General features: G+C 42.0%; 1 protein-coding gene across 2 annotated transcripts in view; it reads left to right on the top strand.

Annotated features, from left to right (window-relative positions):
• The first annotated feature begins 916 nt into the window (after nucleotides 1-916).
• The window catches only part of SLC9A2 (solute carrier family 9 member A2), a 34,057-nt gene continuing 16,536 nt past the window's right edge, over nucleotides 917-18,437 (top strand). The window contains exons 1-3 of one of the 2 annotated variants that reach the window (XM_082062425.1): nucleotides 917-1,321; nucleotides 6,898-7,361; nucleotides 12,863-13,113. In XM_082062425.1, the coding sequence (XP_081918551.1) occupies nucleotides 1,033-1,321; nucleotides 6,898-7,361; nucleotides 12,863-13,113 (1,004 nt within the window). In that variant the 5' untranslated portion in view covers nucleotides 917-1,032. Of the gene's footprint in view, nucleotides 1,322-6,188; nucleotides 6,257-6,897; nucleotides 7,362-12,862; nucleotides 13,114-18,437 lie in introns of those variants that run through there. The other variant, XM_082062426.1, reaches the window with a different exon arrangement.

The raw sequence follows: 18,437 nt of genomic DNA on the forward strand, positions 1-18,437 counted from the left end.
ATATTCATACTTTTTATATATTATATAGGCTATATAAAATACTATACACTATATGTATTTATATAGCATATATTGTACGATATATATATTATAACATGTGTGTGTATATATATATATATGAACCTATATATGTATACAGAGTGTGTTCTTTTAACTCTCTAAATTAACATAATTTAACTCTTGATTAGAAGAAACAGAATGTTGCCTTTCGTGTAGTTGGTAGAAGCACCTTGCCTGTATTTGGTAATAGGAACATATATATGTACATAAACATACACACACATGTATATATACATACATAGAACTTCTTAAAATATATATGCATACATATGCACATTCACATGTATATATCAATATACACATTTGGACTTGTGTATATACATATACAGACATACTTATATCTGAATTACTTCTAGTAATGTAATGTTTATGTATATGTAGGCGTGTACATATCCATGTATGTTTACAGAGCGTGTCAAATCTCTAAATTAGTTTGTATAAATATATATATGCATGTGCGTTTGTACGACCGCATTCAGATCTCTTTTAAAGCACTTTAGAGCTAACAACACACTCCGGCTTCATCGATACCTTTGCAAGCCTGTTCTCTTCCGCGGGGACTGGGGAGCAGGAATTGGTGCTTGTGTGCCTGACCACCCGGGTACTGCGTCGCACCGCACGCCGCTGTCAAGCAGCTCCGCATCCAGTCCCAGCGGCTGGGATCCGGCCCCCGCTCGGGCGCTCCCGTGGCGTCCGATAGCGATCGCCCGGCCCGGGGGCGCGGGGGCGGCCGGCTGCGGCGGGGCGAGCCCGCGGCTTTGCCCGGCGGGGGCGGCCCCGGGGGCGGCCCGGGGGGAGCGGGGAGCCGCTGCCGGCCGGCGGCGCCGGGCCGGGACTCGCCCAGTCACCGGGGAGGAGGCGGAGCCGGCGGGGCCGCGGCGGCGGCAGGTGTCCGCGGCGGCGGGATGGTGGCGGCGGCGGCCAGAGCGGGGCCGTAGGGCAGCGGCGCACCGGGCCGGGAGCGGGGACGCCATGGGCAGCCGCGGCGGCCCCCGGCGCCCTGCCGCGCCTCTGCTGCCAGTGCTGCTGGCCGTGCTGCTGCCGGTGCTGGCCGTGCTGGCGGCCGGGACGGCGGAGGCGCGGGCCACCTCGGAGAGCCAGCCGTCCGGCGCCTCGGCGATGGGCACCGGCACCCCGCCGAGCCCCAGCGGCACAGCCTTCGAGGAGACGCGGCTCCACGTCTTTACCCTGGACTACCCCCACGTGCAAATCCCCTTCGAGATCACCCTCTGGATCCTGCTGGCTTCCTTCGCCAAGATCGGTGAGCGGGGCCGTCGGGCGACCCTCCCTCCCTCTGCCTTCCCGGGCCGCCCGCTCCCCCGGGCAGCCGAGCTGGGGCCCTCCGCGGGCGGCGGCGGCGGGGAAACGGGTGTGGGGGCAGCCGGTGGCTGATGCTCTTTGGCGGGGCGGGGTGCCCGGGCGTGATTTGAGTGGCAGCAGATGGGGTTTTATCGGTTAGGAAAAGTGCGGAGGAGAAAAGAGATGACCTCCAGCCCTCTGCAGCAAGGCGTGAACCTCAGGCTATGAGGACTGTAAAACCCAGAGTTCACCCAGGGTGCGACTGTCTCTTCCTTGATCGCCCTGCTGTCATTTGAGCGCTATCTTCTTAAAATAACGCCACATATAATGACAGCTTCAGAACAGAAAAACAGATCAATGGAAAGCAGATATTTATGAGGAGAGAGTAAGCTGCCTCCTTGTACTTTCCCACCATTCACTTGTGTCCCGAGAAAGATAAAAAAGACAGCACTGAATGAGTAAGAAAGGCCACCTCTTCCCTCATGTGGAAAATATTTGTATTGCATAGTTTCACTGTGTTTTGTGTAGCTTATATATAATGCTTTTAATTAGCTTTCTGTGTCCCAAACAGAAAAACAAGTACACTATAATAAACTGCAGAGTGTCAGGTACAGGTGTACTAGAGAGCTATTTACTAATCAGTAAATCTCCATAAATTATGAACTTTTTATCTTCTTACCTAGAAGATAATCATAATGTAAGGAATAAAGCCGTGCGAACAACAACAGAAGTTTACTCATACTCCAGTTGTTTGATTCAGAGCTCTGATTTAGCAGCACAGATTTCCATTAAAAACTATGATCATACTCATTCTGATAAAATATTTTGATAAAACCTAAAACTTTGGCTTCTGCTTGTGACATTAAAATAGACTGTGTCACATTCTGCTTAGTGATCAGGTAATTAGGATTCTGCAAAAACAAAACATTGTACTCATCTCCTGCCATGGCTAGTGTTATACTTGGGAGCCTGATCCTCTGCTCAAGCAACTTGCTATGGCTTCATTACTTTCTGCAGAAATATTGTATGTTGCATCCATTAAGGATGCATGTATCTTGATGCATGTATCTTAATGCATTAAAGATGAATGCTTATCTTGAGTATGTATTTAAGTGTTTGCAGAATCAGGACAGAGTTCAAATATGATACACCCAAGTATGTAATAAACTATAATAGCCAGAAAATACTGAGTTTGGTAAAGAATTTATTTCAAACAGTTGAGTATTGTAAAATTGTTCTGGCTTCTGAGTTTAGATACATCAAGAACTCTTGAATAAGCTAAGACTGGTGAAAAAGTTTCTGTTTTATTGAAGACTACAGGGAAGCTATTTGGAACACGTAAGCACATACATCATAATATATCATTTCTGTAGGACTTCACATTTTGACTATCATGATATTTTGCTAGTGCAGAGGCATCTAACAAGTAAAAAAAAAAAAAAAAAAAAAGTGACTTGACTACTTTAATTTTCCAAGCTGATTGCAGTACAATTAGCAAGCAAACAGTGTAGATGAGAAATGCATATAATTTTTAAAACCCATCAGTTACACCAAATGAAAGCTGGTGTGGCTAATCTAGGGCATTGCCTCTGCTGTTCTAAGCGTGCGTGCACTAAGCAATGAGGGCCGGATCCAGGAGAGGCCCTGGGTGTGGCGGTCCTCAGCTTTGCCACACCTAACGACAGGCGCCCTGACTCTGGGACTGGAATTAGGAACATCCAGTTCTTGCTCCTGGAGTTCCGTCTGTGCTTCCTTATCCAGTGAGTGCATCAGGTAAACCTTCCCAGGACAGACTCCCATCTCTTTTAAGTCGCAATCCCATGGCATTAATTTTTCCCTCACTTGTGCCTTCTTTTATGTTGAAGGTAGCCCAGATTGGCGGAGTTCTCTAACCACTGAGATACAGAAATGTCAGCTCTGCCGCATCCTACTGTGTTACTAAGAGTGGGCCATATGTTTCATTTCAAAGGGATGAAAAGTGGTTTTCCAGCCCACCTCACTGCCTGTAGCCCCAAGATCATCCCTGTGAGAGCGGAGGCTCCCCAGTGCATTCCCTTCCCCAGGTTTTCCTGCTGAGCAGCACAGGCATCTCTCCGTTGTCACGCCAGGCACCTTGAGTCTCATGCACTGCCCAGGAAACTTTGGTGCTTAATCTGGCATCGCAAATTCCTTTCTGGGGCTCGGCACCGAGTGCTTACGCTTGGCACTGCCAAGTAGCAAACCTTTATGAACTGAGCCCTAAGGTCTTTTCAGCTGCAAGGAGCTCGGAAGACAGAGTCGCATTTAATAACGGTGCTCAGAATGTTTGAAGGATCCCAAAGACAACTGTATTGCAGCATCTGCTTATCACTTGACTGGAGCCTTTTTGCACAAATGTGTTTTTTTACAGAGTGAAGTTTCACTGAAGTTGAAGGGTTTTAGCACCTGAAAGGTGTCCCAGATACTAGCTGTGATTGTGTCATCATAAGCTAGGTTTAGAGAGAGCAAAAATGGCAGCATGAAAAAGGAAAATCTGAAGTGGTCAAGTTGCCAGCTTGAACATTTTGACAAATTACATTTTCACGAAGACATTAGAAACTTGGTGCTTTTTATTGCAGCAGAGAACAAGGGCACATTTAGAAATTTAAGAAGTTGCCTTGAACAGCATTGTTATTTTCTGGCTACCTCTACTTATGTAACATCTTGGCTGGTGATACTATATATAAGGTATGTTACTTACATGCTGATGGACTCTGCCAGTATATTAGGTGGGACCCAGTGCACCTGAAATATGCTGCAGTCTCTGGTTAGTGAGACTAGTCTATTTATCTCCCAGTTCTGCCTAATTCCTGTGCTGCTAGACCTACAAAATGTTGTCTAGCCCATCCAGATTTCCATTACTTCTACATTTAATCACAAATGCACAATTAGAAGTGCTTCTGAGAACAGAGCTGAAAACCTTCCAACACTTCTCTCCTGAAAAAAAATAGTTTAAGTTGTCCAGAGGGCCCTTGGAAAGCTCACGTATAAGTACACATCTCAGTGGCATTTCCATCATCAAAGAGCACTGGATTTCACCCAAGAAATAAGAAACCAGGACTCTAAGGACTTTCAGCTTGAAAAATACTGAACTTGCACTTTAGGCAAGTGTCCTAATGCCCAGTAGCCTGAGGGTAAACATCATCTTTGCTGTTGAAGCTGGGTCACTGCATAGTCAGGAGCCCAAGAACAAGGACAGAGGAGGAGAAAGTACCTCTGGTCCTGGGTTTAGCATAAAAGTCCAAGCATTCATGTACTGCAGGGGATCTGCTCCCAGGGTGTACCTGCCCATGTGGCTGTTGGTCCATCAGAGCAGGGCAGATGTCCCTCATACTGCAGGGCACCTGCACCTGACGTGGTGTGCACTGGATCCTAAATCCTAGCTGTCTGCTCTTAAACGGGGAACCACAACCTGTCCTTCATCAGTTTTGAATGTCTTTCATGGAGGCAGGCAGTCTTTTAGGAGTATTGATGCTGTTGACATGGATAAAAAGCACATTTAACTTAGTGGCAGCTTTTCCATTACCTTAAAGGGTGAGCAGGGGTCCCAAAAGCTCTGAGAGGTATGGATTTTTTAAAGAGGGACTTGTAAAGACGAGAAGTCAAAGTTTTTTCTTTTGTATTCACAATAGACATTTCATTGCCATCGCATTACAACTGGTTGGGATGGTTTTGTTTTCATTAAAAGCTGAGTTACTGCATAGTCAGGAGTTCAAGAACAGGGTTAAAATTACCCTACCCTCCAATTTTTACTGAGAAAATGATTTCAGATACTCGTAAAAACTTTTCTTTTAGCAAAACCTTACTCAGGGGAAAGTTGATCACTGTATTGGAAATTTTGGCATCCCACCACAGCAGAAACTAAGACAAACCATAAAAGGTTTGTGTGGAAGTGGCTGAAAGGTGAAGACTCAAGTCTCCAACCACAAGTTTTTGTGTTTCCAGGGTCATTACCTGGTCTGCCAGTGTAGGATATTGGTGATTCTGGTTTCAAGGAATGACAGTGAATTTGACATTCCTAATGAGCCACATAGGCTGTGTTTATAAATATTAAAAAGCAGTCTGTATCCGCCCAGAAAGGAAAAAAAAATGCAGCTTGAGCTTCTTACTTTTAAAAATATCTTTAATAGGTATAGAACATATAGTAAGTGAAAAATACATAGAGTAAAACAGCTTTCTCCTTGATCCTTCTTAACCATTTGTTTTTCCTAACTATAAGTTCAGGCTTTCTTTTACCTGGAAAAAAATCTATAATGAAAGGTGAATTAACAAAATCAGTGTTACAAGATACAGAAGCCTGACATTGGGAAACTGGATGTGAACTATGCCAAGATTGCACTAGTTTAACTGTTTCAACTACAGGTGTGATTTTTACTGAAATAGTTTTACTAAAATAGATGCCCGTTATTACCACACCCAGTGTTTCCATGCAGCTCTCATTTAAAATAATTTAAATGCTTTTTAGTTAGGCAGGAATTGTGGGATCTTGTGGGTGTGGATAGTTTTCTATATAATTATGTGGGCCAAATATAGATAAGGAGGAGCCTGGAAAAGATTGGCATCGTCAAGACCTGGAATGTGACCTTGGTTCATAAGGTTGATTGTTCCATTGGATTGGCCAGAGTAAGTTCCTTCAAAACTTTTCCCATTCATTTCCAAAATCATCCTTAAACAGTCAACTTTTAAAAGTAACAGGAAATCTTTAAATCAGAACTGCATGGCTTGGAGAGTTTTAGTAGGCTATGGAACATTCAGCCATTAAGTCCTCATTCAGAACCTTTTTCTATGCATTTGTTTCAGTACTGTGCACAGATTTTTATGAGAGATTCCTGATGCTACCACAATTCATATAATACAGAGCACAAGCATAATAATACAGGTTACAGCTATTGTCACCTTATGGAAAACATGTTAATTCTTGTGAAATTAAATTGGAGGCTCTGCTAAAATTAAAAGAATAATTTTGTCTGTAAATGCTTCCTCGTAGTCACTGGGGAAGTGACCGTGGGTGACTGGACGTGGGTCACATGTTCTAGTTCCCCTCCATAGCTTTGAGACTCTAAAAGACACCTAAAAATAAAATGAATGTATTCATTAAGTGCTTTTGTGAAGCTGTGCATGGAGGAAGGAGTGATTAGTATGATTTTTTTTCTCTATCTAGATGTTATTTGCCTTAGTAAAGTGTTTGGATTGTGTTTCCGGAGGATTCCACATCACAAAAACCCTCATGCTTTCACAAACAGAAACCTTGCACATGGTTGCTCCAGCCAGCCTAGCTATTAGCTGGAACATCTCACTATTAAATTGACTCTCCACCAAATTATCTTAATTAACTGCCCTAGCTGACAAATTTGCCTTGACCTGTTGTGGTGGTTCAGCTCAGTCTTTGCAATGAAAATGAAATTGCCCTGTGATTGTTGTTTGTTTACTATAGAAACTAAGATAACAGAATCTAGAATAATAGTTTGGATTCAGTACAAATAACCATTTTACTTTCTTGTGTTTGAATTTCCTTTGAAGGCTTTCATCTCTATCACAAGTTGCCCTCAATAGTACCTGAAAGCTGTCTCCTCATTCTGGTTGGATTGCTTCTTGGTGGGATTATTTTTGGAGCAGAGGAGAAGTCCCCACCTGTAATGAACAGTGATGTTTTTTTCTTGTATCTTTTACCACCTATTGTACTCGACGCTGGATATTTTATGCCAACTCGTCTTTTCTTTGAGAACTTTGGTACCATATTCTGGTATGCCGTGGTGGGTACGCTCTGGAACGCCATTGGCATTGGAATTTCACTTTATGGAATTTGCCAGATCAGTGCATTTGGTTTGACTGATATCACATTGCTGCAGAATTTGCTCTTTGGCAGCCTCATTTCAGCTGTGGATCCTGTGGCGGTGTTAGCTGTTTTTGAAAACATTCATGTCAATGAGCAGCTTTACATCCTGGTGTTTGGAGAGTCTTTGCTGAATGATGCTATAACTGTGGTAAGTTACTTGATGAATAATGAATTGATAAAAATGACAAATGATTGTTTGCATACCACTCCATTATATCTCTGTATCTGGTTATTACAGTTTGCTAATAGATGGAAGTCAAGTAGTGCTAATGTGTTTATGTAATACTCTGAACTATAGATTTAGAAACTACCTCAGTAGTCTCTTGCTACACCAGAGTAATGTGTAATGGTAGCATGTTTGCTCTAGGGATTGTACTACCTGATCTCTTCAGTTTCTGTATCTTTGAGTTCTGTTACTTCTGTAATCTGAAACTGGAGGTTTTCCTCACCTGCAGAAATGTTGTTGGACAGGAGAGGGCAAAGGGCCAGTGTGGGGTGTCCCAGTGTGTTCACAGGGAGCATGGGCAAATCACTGAGATAGCACAGGACCTGGTTGATGTGAGTCTTGTGCATGTGCCCATCCAGTTGGAGCTACCCTGAGACCACCAATACATTTCTCCCAGGCTGCAGATGAGATAGGACCGGTATCTGGAGGCAATAATTTCTAATCATTAACTAGCTGAACTGGATTTCTGGTGCTGACCTGAGGACAGCAATCTGCAAATTCCATTAACACCCCCAGTGCCCCTTGTTTGCACCTGATGACACCATGTCTGGGACATTACTCCCATTTATCCATGCCTTACTTGAAATCCTGCCCATGCCAACTATGTCCTGGCATGCTTTCTGTTTTGTGAGATGTGGAGGTCCAGTTTTTCATATGCCAGCAGGATCAGATAGATTCATGAATTGGGTCTGCACCTTCCCTGTCACTGGCTTCTTATTCCTGTCCCATTCTATGCACAATTGTCCTTTGGTTTTCCCCTTTTCTAGGACTTTGCCTCACCTGCTTAGCACAGGTACATCTTATCATTTAATCTGAGCCTTGGTCCTGATCCTTTCTTGTGTGTTTGTGGGAGTACTGTTTTGTTTTGTTTTTTTCACTTATGCTCCATGCTTTACCTGATTCTGTTGCTACCTGGTCAGCTGTATCACATCCTCTTTTATGGGTTTGCCTTAAAGCCTAGCTTTTCTTATTATCTTACAGCTGAAACTGCCTGCCATTACTAAACTGGTACTTAAGCCAGTCCTGAAAATAAGTGGGTGTAAATACTGAGTTTCTAAAGGCTTAGCAGTTCCGCCATGGCCCTGTCTATCTCTATTCACTTTTAGTAGCCACTCGTGCAGTGGAATTCTTCCTACACAAGTTTTTGTTTTTGTTTGTTTGTTTGTTTTAATTTGTTTGTTTGTTTTCTGGGGAAAAAGGTAGGTTTTATATTAATGTAAGCTTTTTTTTTTTTTTGGTGGATTTTTCCAACCAAAATCACTTTTTCCAATCACAAAATCAATCACCTTTCCACTGGAGCAGCAGTTAACCCAGCAAGATTTGCTACGAAAAACACTGCATCCTGATGATAGAAGTATTCATGCATGCCATTGCCCAGTGGCAAATTACTCCAAAATGCCGTTTTTATAGCACTGGCATGGCAATTTAATAACCGTGATGCATGGATTTCCTGTAGACGTCATTGTTGCCTCCTTTGGAGGTAATGCTTTCTCACAGCATGCCTGGCCAGATGCTCTAGCACAGGAAAGATACTCTGAGGAGTCACAGAATCATAGAGTCTGTAGGGCCAGCCCAGCATACGCGCTGGTCATACATATATTCATGAAGGAGTGAAAGGAATTTAGAGTACCTTCAGTCTTACTTCCCAGCTATCACTTAAAGATAGCACTTGGCAAGAGAACAAGCAGTTTTCACATGCTAAGCATTGGTCTGCTAATGGTTCCTTTTTATGATTTTGCACACCTGCAATCATATGATTATACTTAAAACATGACCCAGGCTGTCACACAGATCCTCACCTCCCCTGCCCATGGCAGTGCTGCTGGACCAGTCCTCGCTGTGGTGCTGCCTGGGTTCTGCACCTATTTGCTCAAAGATGATGTTTTGTAAATAGGATTTATTCCTCTGCCTTCGTTGGGTTACTGGGAGAGCTGATAAAACCAGCCAGCAGGAAGAGCTCAGCACCTTCCAGCTTTTGTTTGCTGGAGACCTTGAGTCCTACCTACCCTAGCTGGTGCCCCCAGTGGGATGCAGGGACAAAGCTGTGAGGGGAGTTGAATGCAGACTGGCCATCCGTGGAAGCTGCTTAATTCCTATGGCCACTGCAGTATCAAAAACCCCAGGGGCTACACATGGGCAGTGCAGAACAGTGTGGCTTTAGTAAACATGCTTTGTAAGTACTTTAAGCCCTTTTTCCTGCTTTCCGCTTGCACTGCCTGGCTGCTTCTAACAAAAGCTTTTATTAGGATAGCAGTGTCATCTATGCTTTCCTTTTTCAGAAAACGTGCTACTACACCTTCATTTTAGATGCAAAGCGAGATGTGCCTTCTCAGGAATCTCAGCTCTGTTGCATTTCTCAGATGGTCCTTCATGCTTGGTAGTTTTTGTGATATGCCCATGCATTTGGATGATTGTTTTCCCCCACTGATGGAATTTTGGAGCTTGAATTTGGCTGAGGACAATGTTTGCTAGTTGGCATCTTGTTTAGAGCTGGTCTTTTACTGAAAGATCAGGTCAGTGATGACTAGCACAAGTTATATTAAATGGCAAGGTCACAGTTGAAGTTTAGTGTTAGCAGTTGAAATTCCAATTCTGGGCTTAAAATCACAAAGAAGGAGCCAGTGTAATTACAATAATATTATTCCCATGTTAGAAAACATTACAGCGGTGCTTTGTATTCTGCCTCTACTGAAAACATTATTTTAGAGAGTTTTAAAGTAATTTCAGAATTAAACACTAATAACTGAGAACTGATGAAAATAGGCAATTAGTGTCTAGGAAGAACAGAGAGACTCTGGGACAAGATTAAAAACTGATTGGTGACTAATATTCCTTGGTGTTATCTTCAGTGAGTTCAGCTGAAGGATGTTGAGTAAATGCAAATCTTGAACTTGAAAAAACCCCTGTTCTCATACCAAATGCCTTACAAAATGTGACCAGAGCTGATGTTGTTTAACTCACCTGAAAGCTTAGAGAGAGCTGTAAAACTGAACTGCTGTAGAGTAAAAGGGTAGTGAACCTGATTTTTATCTCATTTGCAGCAGTGTAAATAAAGAACAATAGGAATGAGATTAAAATTGTGTTCATGACATTCTGTAGTCCCAGCTGCTGCTTCTACCATAGCGGTCTGGTTTTGATCTGAGGTACAAAGGAGACCATTGCTTTTCTTCTTTCGAATAACTTATGGTCAGACTTGAGATTTATGGGGATGTTTGTATGTGGAAACAGGCTCTATTCTGTCTGCAGGGTGGTGCATGAGGTGACGTTAGGGAAAGGCTGTCACTTGAGAAGATCAAAATTTTATGCTTCTCTACAAGCAGTTCTCAGTGGCCTTACTTTGGAGACTCGCCTTATATAAATTTATATAGTTACTTTTTAAAAAATGTAAGAAAGGCTATTTAAAACTCTGATTAAAGAAAATAATCATCTTCCCTAATACATTCAAAGCGGCTATTGCCACGTCAAATTCTGTAGATCTCTTGAAGACTAGCACAACTCTGGAGTAGTCACAAGTTTCAGCCAATGACTCAGGGGAACTCCTCTCCTTGCAAACACAAATCAACAATATTTTTTCTTCACTCTGTGATTCATGGAGTCCTGTGAGTCTGTGGACTGAGAGGTCCTTGTAAAATGAATCATCAAAGGTACACGTATTGTCAATAGGCTTAATTCTGGTATACTTCACGCAAATCCGTCAGGTCCATAAATCAAAACAGGTTGAAAAAGAGTGGAGCCTATGACATAATTTTCTTGTCCTGCACAGGACATAGTAACAAGGAACAGTGCCAAAAATCTGGGAGTCTGCATCAGAGTAGCAAGATTAAGTGGTTAGTCCAGGTGAAAAAGGACACTTTTCCCAAGTGAACTCATCTGAGGGCATCATTTGTATCAAATCAATAGTTCATGCTCCTGCTCTTCTTCTGTTTGTTGCTTTGTAATGAAAGTTTTTGGTGACCATGATAGGTTTGATTTAACCTTCTTGTTTCATGCTTGCCCTGGAATATGTTTTTTTCTTTTCTTTCTCAGTTCTTTCCTCTCACTTAACCCGAAGGACCCTCAATAGGCCATGTTTTTGCATTATTCTATAGTGAGAACTTTTGCGTCTGTAAGACCTATCAAATTTTGGCCAAGAAGAGCTGTACAAATTACTTTCTGTCATGTGTGAGAGAACAAGACTGCTAACATGGCAAATCCCTCCCAGTCACGATTCAAACACCTACGTTGTTGGCACAATGCAAGTACTGATGAAACATTGTTCTCTCAAATAGCATTTGTGATTCAGAAATTTGTTTGGTTTCATAATACATCCTGAAAGAAAGCAGAGGTTTAACTCCTTCAAGCTGTCCAAGATGACCAGTCAGATGTTTATTATGACCAACGTGGCTTGACCTGTGAACCCACTGTGACAGGAGTAGGTGCCTAAGACCAAGCTTAGGTCTTTACAAGGGGACTACATAGCCATCATGGTACTGTATTGCTGGGAGCACCAGGCAATGCTTAAATCTCCCAAGTAAGTCTGTGAACGGGGAGACTCTTTAAGGTTTCTGTAGGAGTAGCTGATTCCATTGTTATCTGTTTTGTAGTAACTAAAATACTGGATATTAGAAAAATGTGGGCTTTACATTGTTCTGTTTCCTGTGTAAAACAAAAAAGGCTCTCTGACTAAGAAAATACAATAATCCCATTGGCCCAATTTATTTTGGAGAGTGGTTATAAACACTTTGGAAATTAAACTGGGCAAACACATGGTAATGGATCTTTTAATGGGAATTAAATCCAAATCTCTAGAATTAATCTGAAGTTTGAAAAGTCTTCAAGTCATTGGATTCCTAATGGTTAATAAGTCAGAGAAAGAGTACTTAATGAATGGCAGGTTTCTTGGACTCCTTGGGGTGGTCACTGTCTCTCCACTTTCTGCCCCACCCTATGCCAGATGGATCTATGGTCTAATTCAGTACTGCAGCTCTTGGTGTCTTCTGTAGATCAAACACACTTGAAAATAATGTGATTTTTCATTGATTATGAAACTGTTTTTTTTCCTTCTTTTTTAAAAAAAAAAATATTTGATTCTTAGGAAAATATGAAATGGCCATTTATGGAGAAATTAGAAGCTCTCCAATTAATTGAATTTAAAAAATATATATATATTAGACAGATCTATGGTCCTCTCCTGCAGAATGGCATGGGTTAAGAAACCTATTCCATATGCCAAAATGGGAATAATTATATTTGCCCTTCTCTGTATATCTTCCTGATATTTATAAATGACAAGTAATATGCCAGAGGTAAACAACAGTGTATCTCAAAACTGAGTTCAAGGTAGATAGAGAAATTAAAAGTTCAGCATTAAAGCAGAGGAGCATAATGACATGAAGGGAAATAAGAACAGTTCAGAAACATAATGTGCTTTCTTTTTCTCATAGGTCCTGTACAATTTGTTCAAGTCTTTCTGCCAGATGCGCACAATTAAGGTTATTGACATATTCGCTGGGATTGCTAACTTCTTTATAGTGGGGATCGGTGGAGTGTTGATTGGAATCCTTTTGGGATTTGTAGCAGCCTTTACCACCCGTTTCACCCATAAAATCCGAGTGATTGAGCCACTCTTTGTCTTCCTGTACAGTTACTTGTCATACATAACAGCTGAAATGTTCCATCTCTCGGGCATCATGGCGTAAGTACTCCCAACTTCAGTAATAATAACACCCAAGTAAGAATGCCAAAGGAAATTGCAGCAAGGATCAAATTTTGCAAAGTTTGCCATATGGCATCGTTCCACCGTGTATGGCAGTGATACTGGCTTGAGGATTTCCGGCCTCTCCCCTCCTGCTTCCATCCCATCCTCTCAGCTTCCACCACACCAGCTGTGTCACTAAAACTGGTCATGGCATCACAACCATAAACCATGTCTTTGAAATGTTCCAAGTTAAAAATAATCCCTTGTATTTTTGTTGGGGTTATTTTTAACCCAGATCAGTTGGGTGACCTGTGTCCTTGTGTGACCCTACAACTAGTCATAAGGGCATGGCTGAGGGGTGGCCCACAGTGATGCGGGGACAGCGGTGGCTGGGAGGGAGTGGGAGTGGTAGCTGGAAACTTCATGAACTGGCTTCACTTCCAATGCCAATATATTGTGAAAGTGCATCTTAACTCTTAGTCATATGAGCAACCAGTAAGTACCATTCAGTGAAGACGATGTATATATCGTTAACGCAAACTCCTGCTGGATTACAAGCACAGTAAGGATTGGGTGGATATAAAATTTGCAGAATCTAGTCCTATGCTAATATAACCATTTAGTATCTTGCTATGTATGCCTGTGTGTTACAATGCTCTCTGTATACATCATTACGTCTAAAACAATATTATTTTTCTCACTTCCAACAGATAAAAATATTTTCATTCCTGTTTTTTTTTACTCCTGGGCTTCAGTAGAGAGAGAGCACAGTCTCTCGCTTGATCCTGTTTATACTGTAACAACCTCAACTTTAGAAGGAACCTTTATGACATTCGATATACTTAAACAGTTTGTTCTAATTCTAAGTAATATTTTTAAAAGCCAATCTTCTTTAATGACTTTGTATTGTTCTAGTGGTAAATATGAGTCATTCGGGCATTAGGAGTATAGCTTTTTGTGGAAGCTTAGATGTTACTTCTGAGTATCACTAATACTTGATAAAACCTCCTCTGATGATTATCTTTCAGGAAAATGAAGATAGGTTTGATATCATAGCCATGCTTTCTGGGGCTGGGAAGCAATTTGCATCAAAACTGATAGCTGATGGTTTCATTTCAGTATAAAAATACAAATATGCCATGAAATGGGAGGGGTTAGTTCTTTAATGTAAGTAAAGAGCTAAAGATTGCATGGATTTCTTTCTTTGATATGAGCCTAAATAAAGTAACATATGCATCCACTTTGACCGAGTTCATAAATGTGCCATCTCTTTCCCTAGCTTCTATTCATAGCATTTGCGTGGTTTCTGGTTTCCTCCACTTCTTAAGTCAAATGTCCTTGACATCCTATGATCAAATACTTAAAGGGCTTCTAAATCAAAAATGTGTGGCTAAACTGTACATGGAAAAAATTATAGCAGTATGCATGAAAATACTGATTTGGAGAGTACTGGAATGGAAAGGGCATGGCGGGTCTGCTGGTGGGTCAGTGGACCCACCACATACCAGTGCCTGCCACCAGCACACCAGTGTTTCCCATGGCACTAACAACTTGTTGCTTTTCATTTATAACTGGCCCCTGAGTGGTCCAAAATGGCAGGGGAAACATGAAGTATTTTTTTCCCTCCAACAGCACAACAGAAAATAAGTTATCTTTAAAATACCCTCTGTATATGTTGACTCTAAATGTATTTTGTAACAGCTAAAGCAGATGGATGCATCTGTAACACCAATGGGGAGCAGGAGGGGCTCTCTGCAGCCCTGTAGTGTCTCAGCTCTCATGAGGTGTAAAGCATGCCCCCTCCCAGCAGTGCTGCCGAGGATCTTATAGCTCCCATAATCTCCGTATCCCCTTTGAGTAAACTTGTCTTGTGCTTTTCACATTTTGTTAGGCTTTGAACTGCAGAGAGTATTTTGCTCAGTGTCACAGTGCAACGTGCTCTGATATTGAGTTCCCTGATATTTTCTGCAACAAATGACTCATGGCGGGATTACCTGGATCTGACTTCAAAGTCAGCCCTCCTTTGAGCATGGAGTTGGACCGAACGACCTTGGAGTGTCCCTAATAACCTGGGTCATTTGTTCATTATATGCTTCTATGGCCATTTATAGTCCAGGTTATGGAGGAAAATTGCCTGATATCCTCTTTTTCACCCATATCCACTTGAATCTGTTAAACTATTCATTCCCGGTTCCTTCATAAGCAGATTCTTAAAGACACTCAGCGAGACTTGAGGTTACATGCTGTACCATACTTTAGGTGGAGGAAATCAGCAGGAACGTACAGTGCTATCAATTAAATAAGATACATACACAAAGTGCAAGTAGGAATTCACTGGCAGAGGAATAGAAGGCAATGAAAGGTGCTTGTCCTTCTTCTGATAAGTCTGTGTACTCATTCTGGGGACAAATGATTCTTAAAATACCTGTGTATAACCCCTGCAGCGGGTTACCTGGCTGAAATAGCGACGGGACTGAACCATGTCCCTGTGAGCTGCAGCAAGAAAGTCCTGTTCAGAAGGAAGCAGCTTCTACTGTAATTAGTGCCAGGCTTGAATCGGAAGCACGGGTGTAAAACGTACAGATGTGAATCTGAACTTTATTTGCTTCCTTCCATTTCTAGCTATAAAGCTGCATTTTCTGCTTACTAATTTCTCATAAAGGCTATGAAGCAGCAGAACTATTAGTATGTGTTTCTCTTTTTTTGCAACAGTGAGTTAGCAGGCTGAAAGGAACAAACATTGAAACTACTGTAAATTTAGTAGGTCAAGGAAACTTGAGGATTGAACCCAGTGGCCTAGTTTATTGCAGTCATGACAGAAACCGTGCTGTTTGTACAGGAGGACTTTTATTCTTCAAAAGCACAGAAGTTTGCAGTCTAATTGTAATTAACTGTTTTTTCCTTCCCCTTCTTGAACAAGACAGCTACCTTAGGTCACAGAAGTGGAAGCCAGAATTAATGCATGTGGATAAGAAATGTAAAATAAAACATACCTAAGCTTTTGCTTTGGTTATGGTGACAGTAAAAGTTTAGTTTGGAAAGAACATATAATGATATACATAAAATCTTGCATATTTAAAGAAACTGATTTTATGTTAGAAGGTAGCACTCTACTGCCTTATCATTTTCAAATTAAGGACACTTCAACAGTTTTTTTTTTTCTAATGTAAATAAGTACTCTGAAGAGATACCAGATCTAGTGAGCAGTGATTAGCTGTGGAATATTACTTAGCTGAAGAGTAAAAAATAATGTACAGCACTATTTGTTATACTGGTGAATCAACTCATCAGTTAGTTGACACTAATTGAATGAATGCAAAATATGACTGAAAATAAAATTAAGAGTGTCGTCCCTTTAAATTCTAGTGGTTAAGCATGGTAGGTGTTTTAAATTACAGCTTGCAAAGATCCTGATTAATCTGGTGACAGATTCTTATCAGACATCTATTTACAGCGTCTCCATTACCTCAGGATCCAAAAACAAACTGTGTCCTGTCCAGAGCATGCTTCCCCACCGCCCAAGCTGCAAGGCTTTCCTAAATGACTATAATAATGAAAACTATTTATTTTAAGAGGATAGTAAATAATACTGAGTGTATTGTTGTGTCTTTGGTGCAGACTTGCCAGCCCTGATGCTTTGAGCAGAAAGCTGCATCTTTGAGACTCTGAAGGGATTGTGGCTCTGGAAATGGCTGTTTTGCAGCCTGATAACTGCGTTCTTCCTATATTGCATTTGCTGCCCCTGCACTTGCCAGCTCTACTGGTTTTGCGATTGGCTGGAAGTAGCTGTGGTGCATTGGACTTGTTGCACTTGTGCAGATAAGCAGGACATGCACAGGAAAGCTGTCACAACCCATGACATAACCAGAGAGCAGCCTCTGTCTTGTGAAGAGCTGGTTTGCCACTGACTATGAGAGTTCTGGAGCGATGAAGGTGTTAAGCAGACTTGAGACGCTTCGTCATGTATACTTTTGAGGTTGGTCACCAGAACTATGTGCAAACCGAAGAACCTGGGAATATTTGACAGTTTCTGGGCTTGGCCATATGTCCCAGCCAGGTCATCCCTCCTTGTCAGGACAAACTCCATGCATGGCCCAAGTCCTCTCCCACTTTCTACCTGAGATATGTAGGCACATATGTTTGTGTGAGCTATGACAAGTATCCAGTCTGGGCAACAGGGAGATCAGAACAAGAAGGAGAGCTGTGAAGAGTATTGGCAATCTGTCAGTGTGGGCAAAAATGCAGGACCTCTGTTGTCCCAACCACGTGCTCAAACTGGAAATGTTACTTAAACCTCTGAGTATTGCAGGGAGGAAGTTTGTGAAATCTGTATAATTTCTTCCACAGTAGATCCCATGTAACCATGATGCGCTCTGCTTCCCAGACAGTGTGCTTCTTTTGGGCCCCAGAGTATCTTTCTGTTCAAGACTGTGGTGAAATCAGCTGACAATGACAAGAGAGATGACAATTATGTCACTACTAAATGCAGATGGGGTTCTGGGATAATTTTAGTAAAGCTTTCCTTCTTCATAGTCTTGGAGTCTGCTTAGGGTTAGAGCTAGTTTTTGCATGACAATGGCCATTTTATTTTGAGCTGACTAGTTCTGCTTCTCTATCACCAAGTGCAGCTGAACAAAAATGCAGGGTAAAGGCTAGGATAGGTGCACTGCTTTGCTAGCAAAGCCTCTCCACTTGTATTTGTAAGCCACTACCTGCCCCATTGGTTGCATCTGTCCCCACATCAGACCCTCTTCCTTGGGTTTTATTCAGCCTAATGTGCTTGCAGGAGCTGTGCTGCTTGACAGAGGTCAGCAAAGTACACTGTGTCCTCTCCCAGTGTCCACATGTCCTCCCAGATTTGTCCCTCAGAAGTAATGCTGCCAGTCACGTTGGGGGTGTGGATGTGTTGGTGAGGTCAGAGATCTACCATATTTCAGATCTTGGCTGTGGTCATCCAAAGTAGGCTGTGCTAGCTCCATGTAAGATAAGGTAACGTCAGTTCAAAACTAACTTTAGTTAATGAAGAGAAACATGTTCAGAGTTTGCCAGTAACTACAGCCTCAGCTGCTGCTATGGACACCCTCTTGCAAAAAGCTAAGAAAGTTTACTATGCAAAGGTCCTTTTGAAGTAACTGCTGCTCCTGTGATTCCTCTTTCTGCTTTGCAAAAAAATTTTTAATCTGTTCTTTTCTACGAAAGAACCTAGACATGCGTGTTCATAATGTCAGTGAGCTTTTTTTGAGCTCTCCCTAGGTCTGCTTTTCCATTCACACTCACAACCAGGAATGTTTGAGTTGTTCAGAGGTGGGGCTTTTGGCTTA

This window comes from Streptopelia decaocto, assembly GCF_964273445.1.
Source record: "Streptopelia decaocto genome assembly, chromosome: 1".
Classification (NCBI taxonomy): Eukaryota; Metazoa; Chordata; class Aves; order Columbiformes; family Columbidae; genus Streptopelia; species Streptopelia decaocto.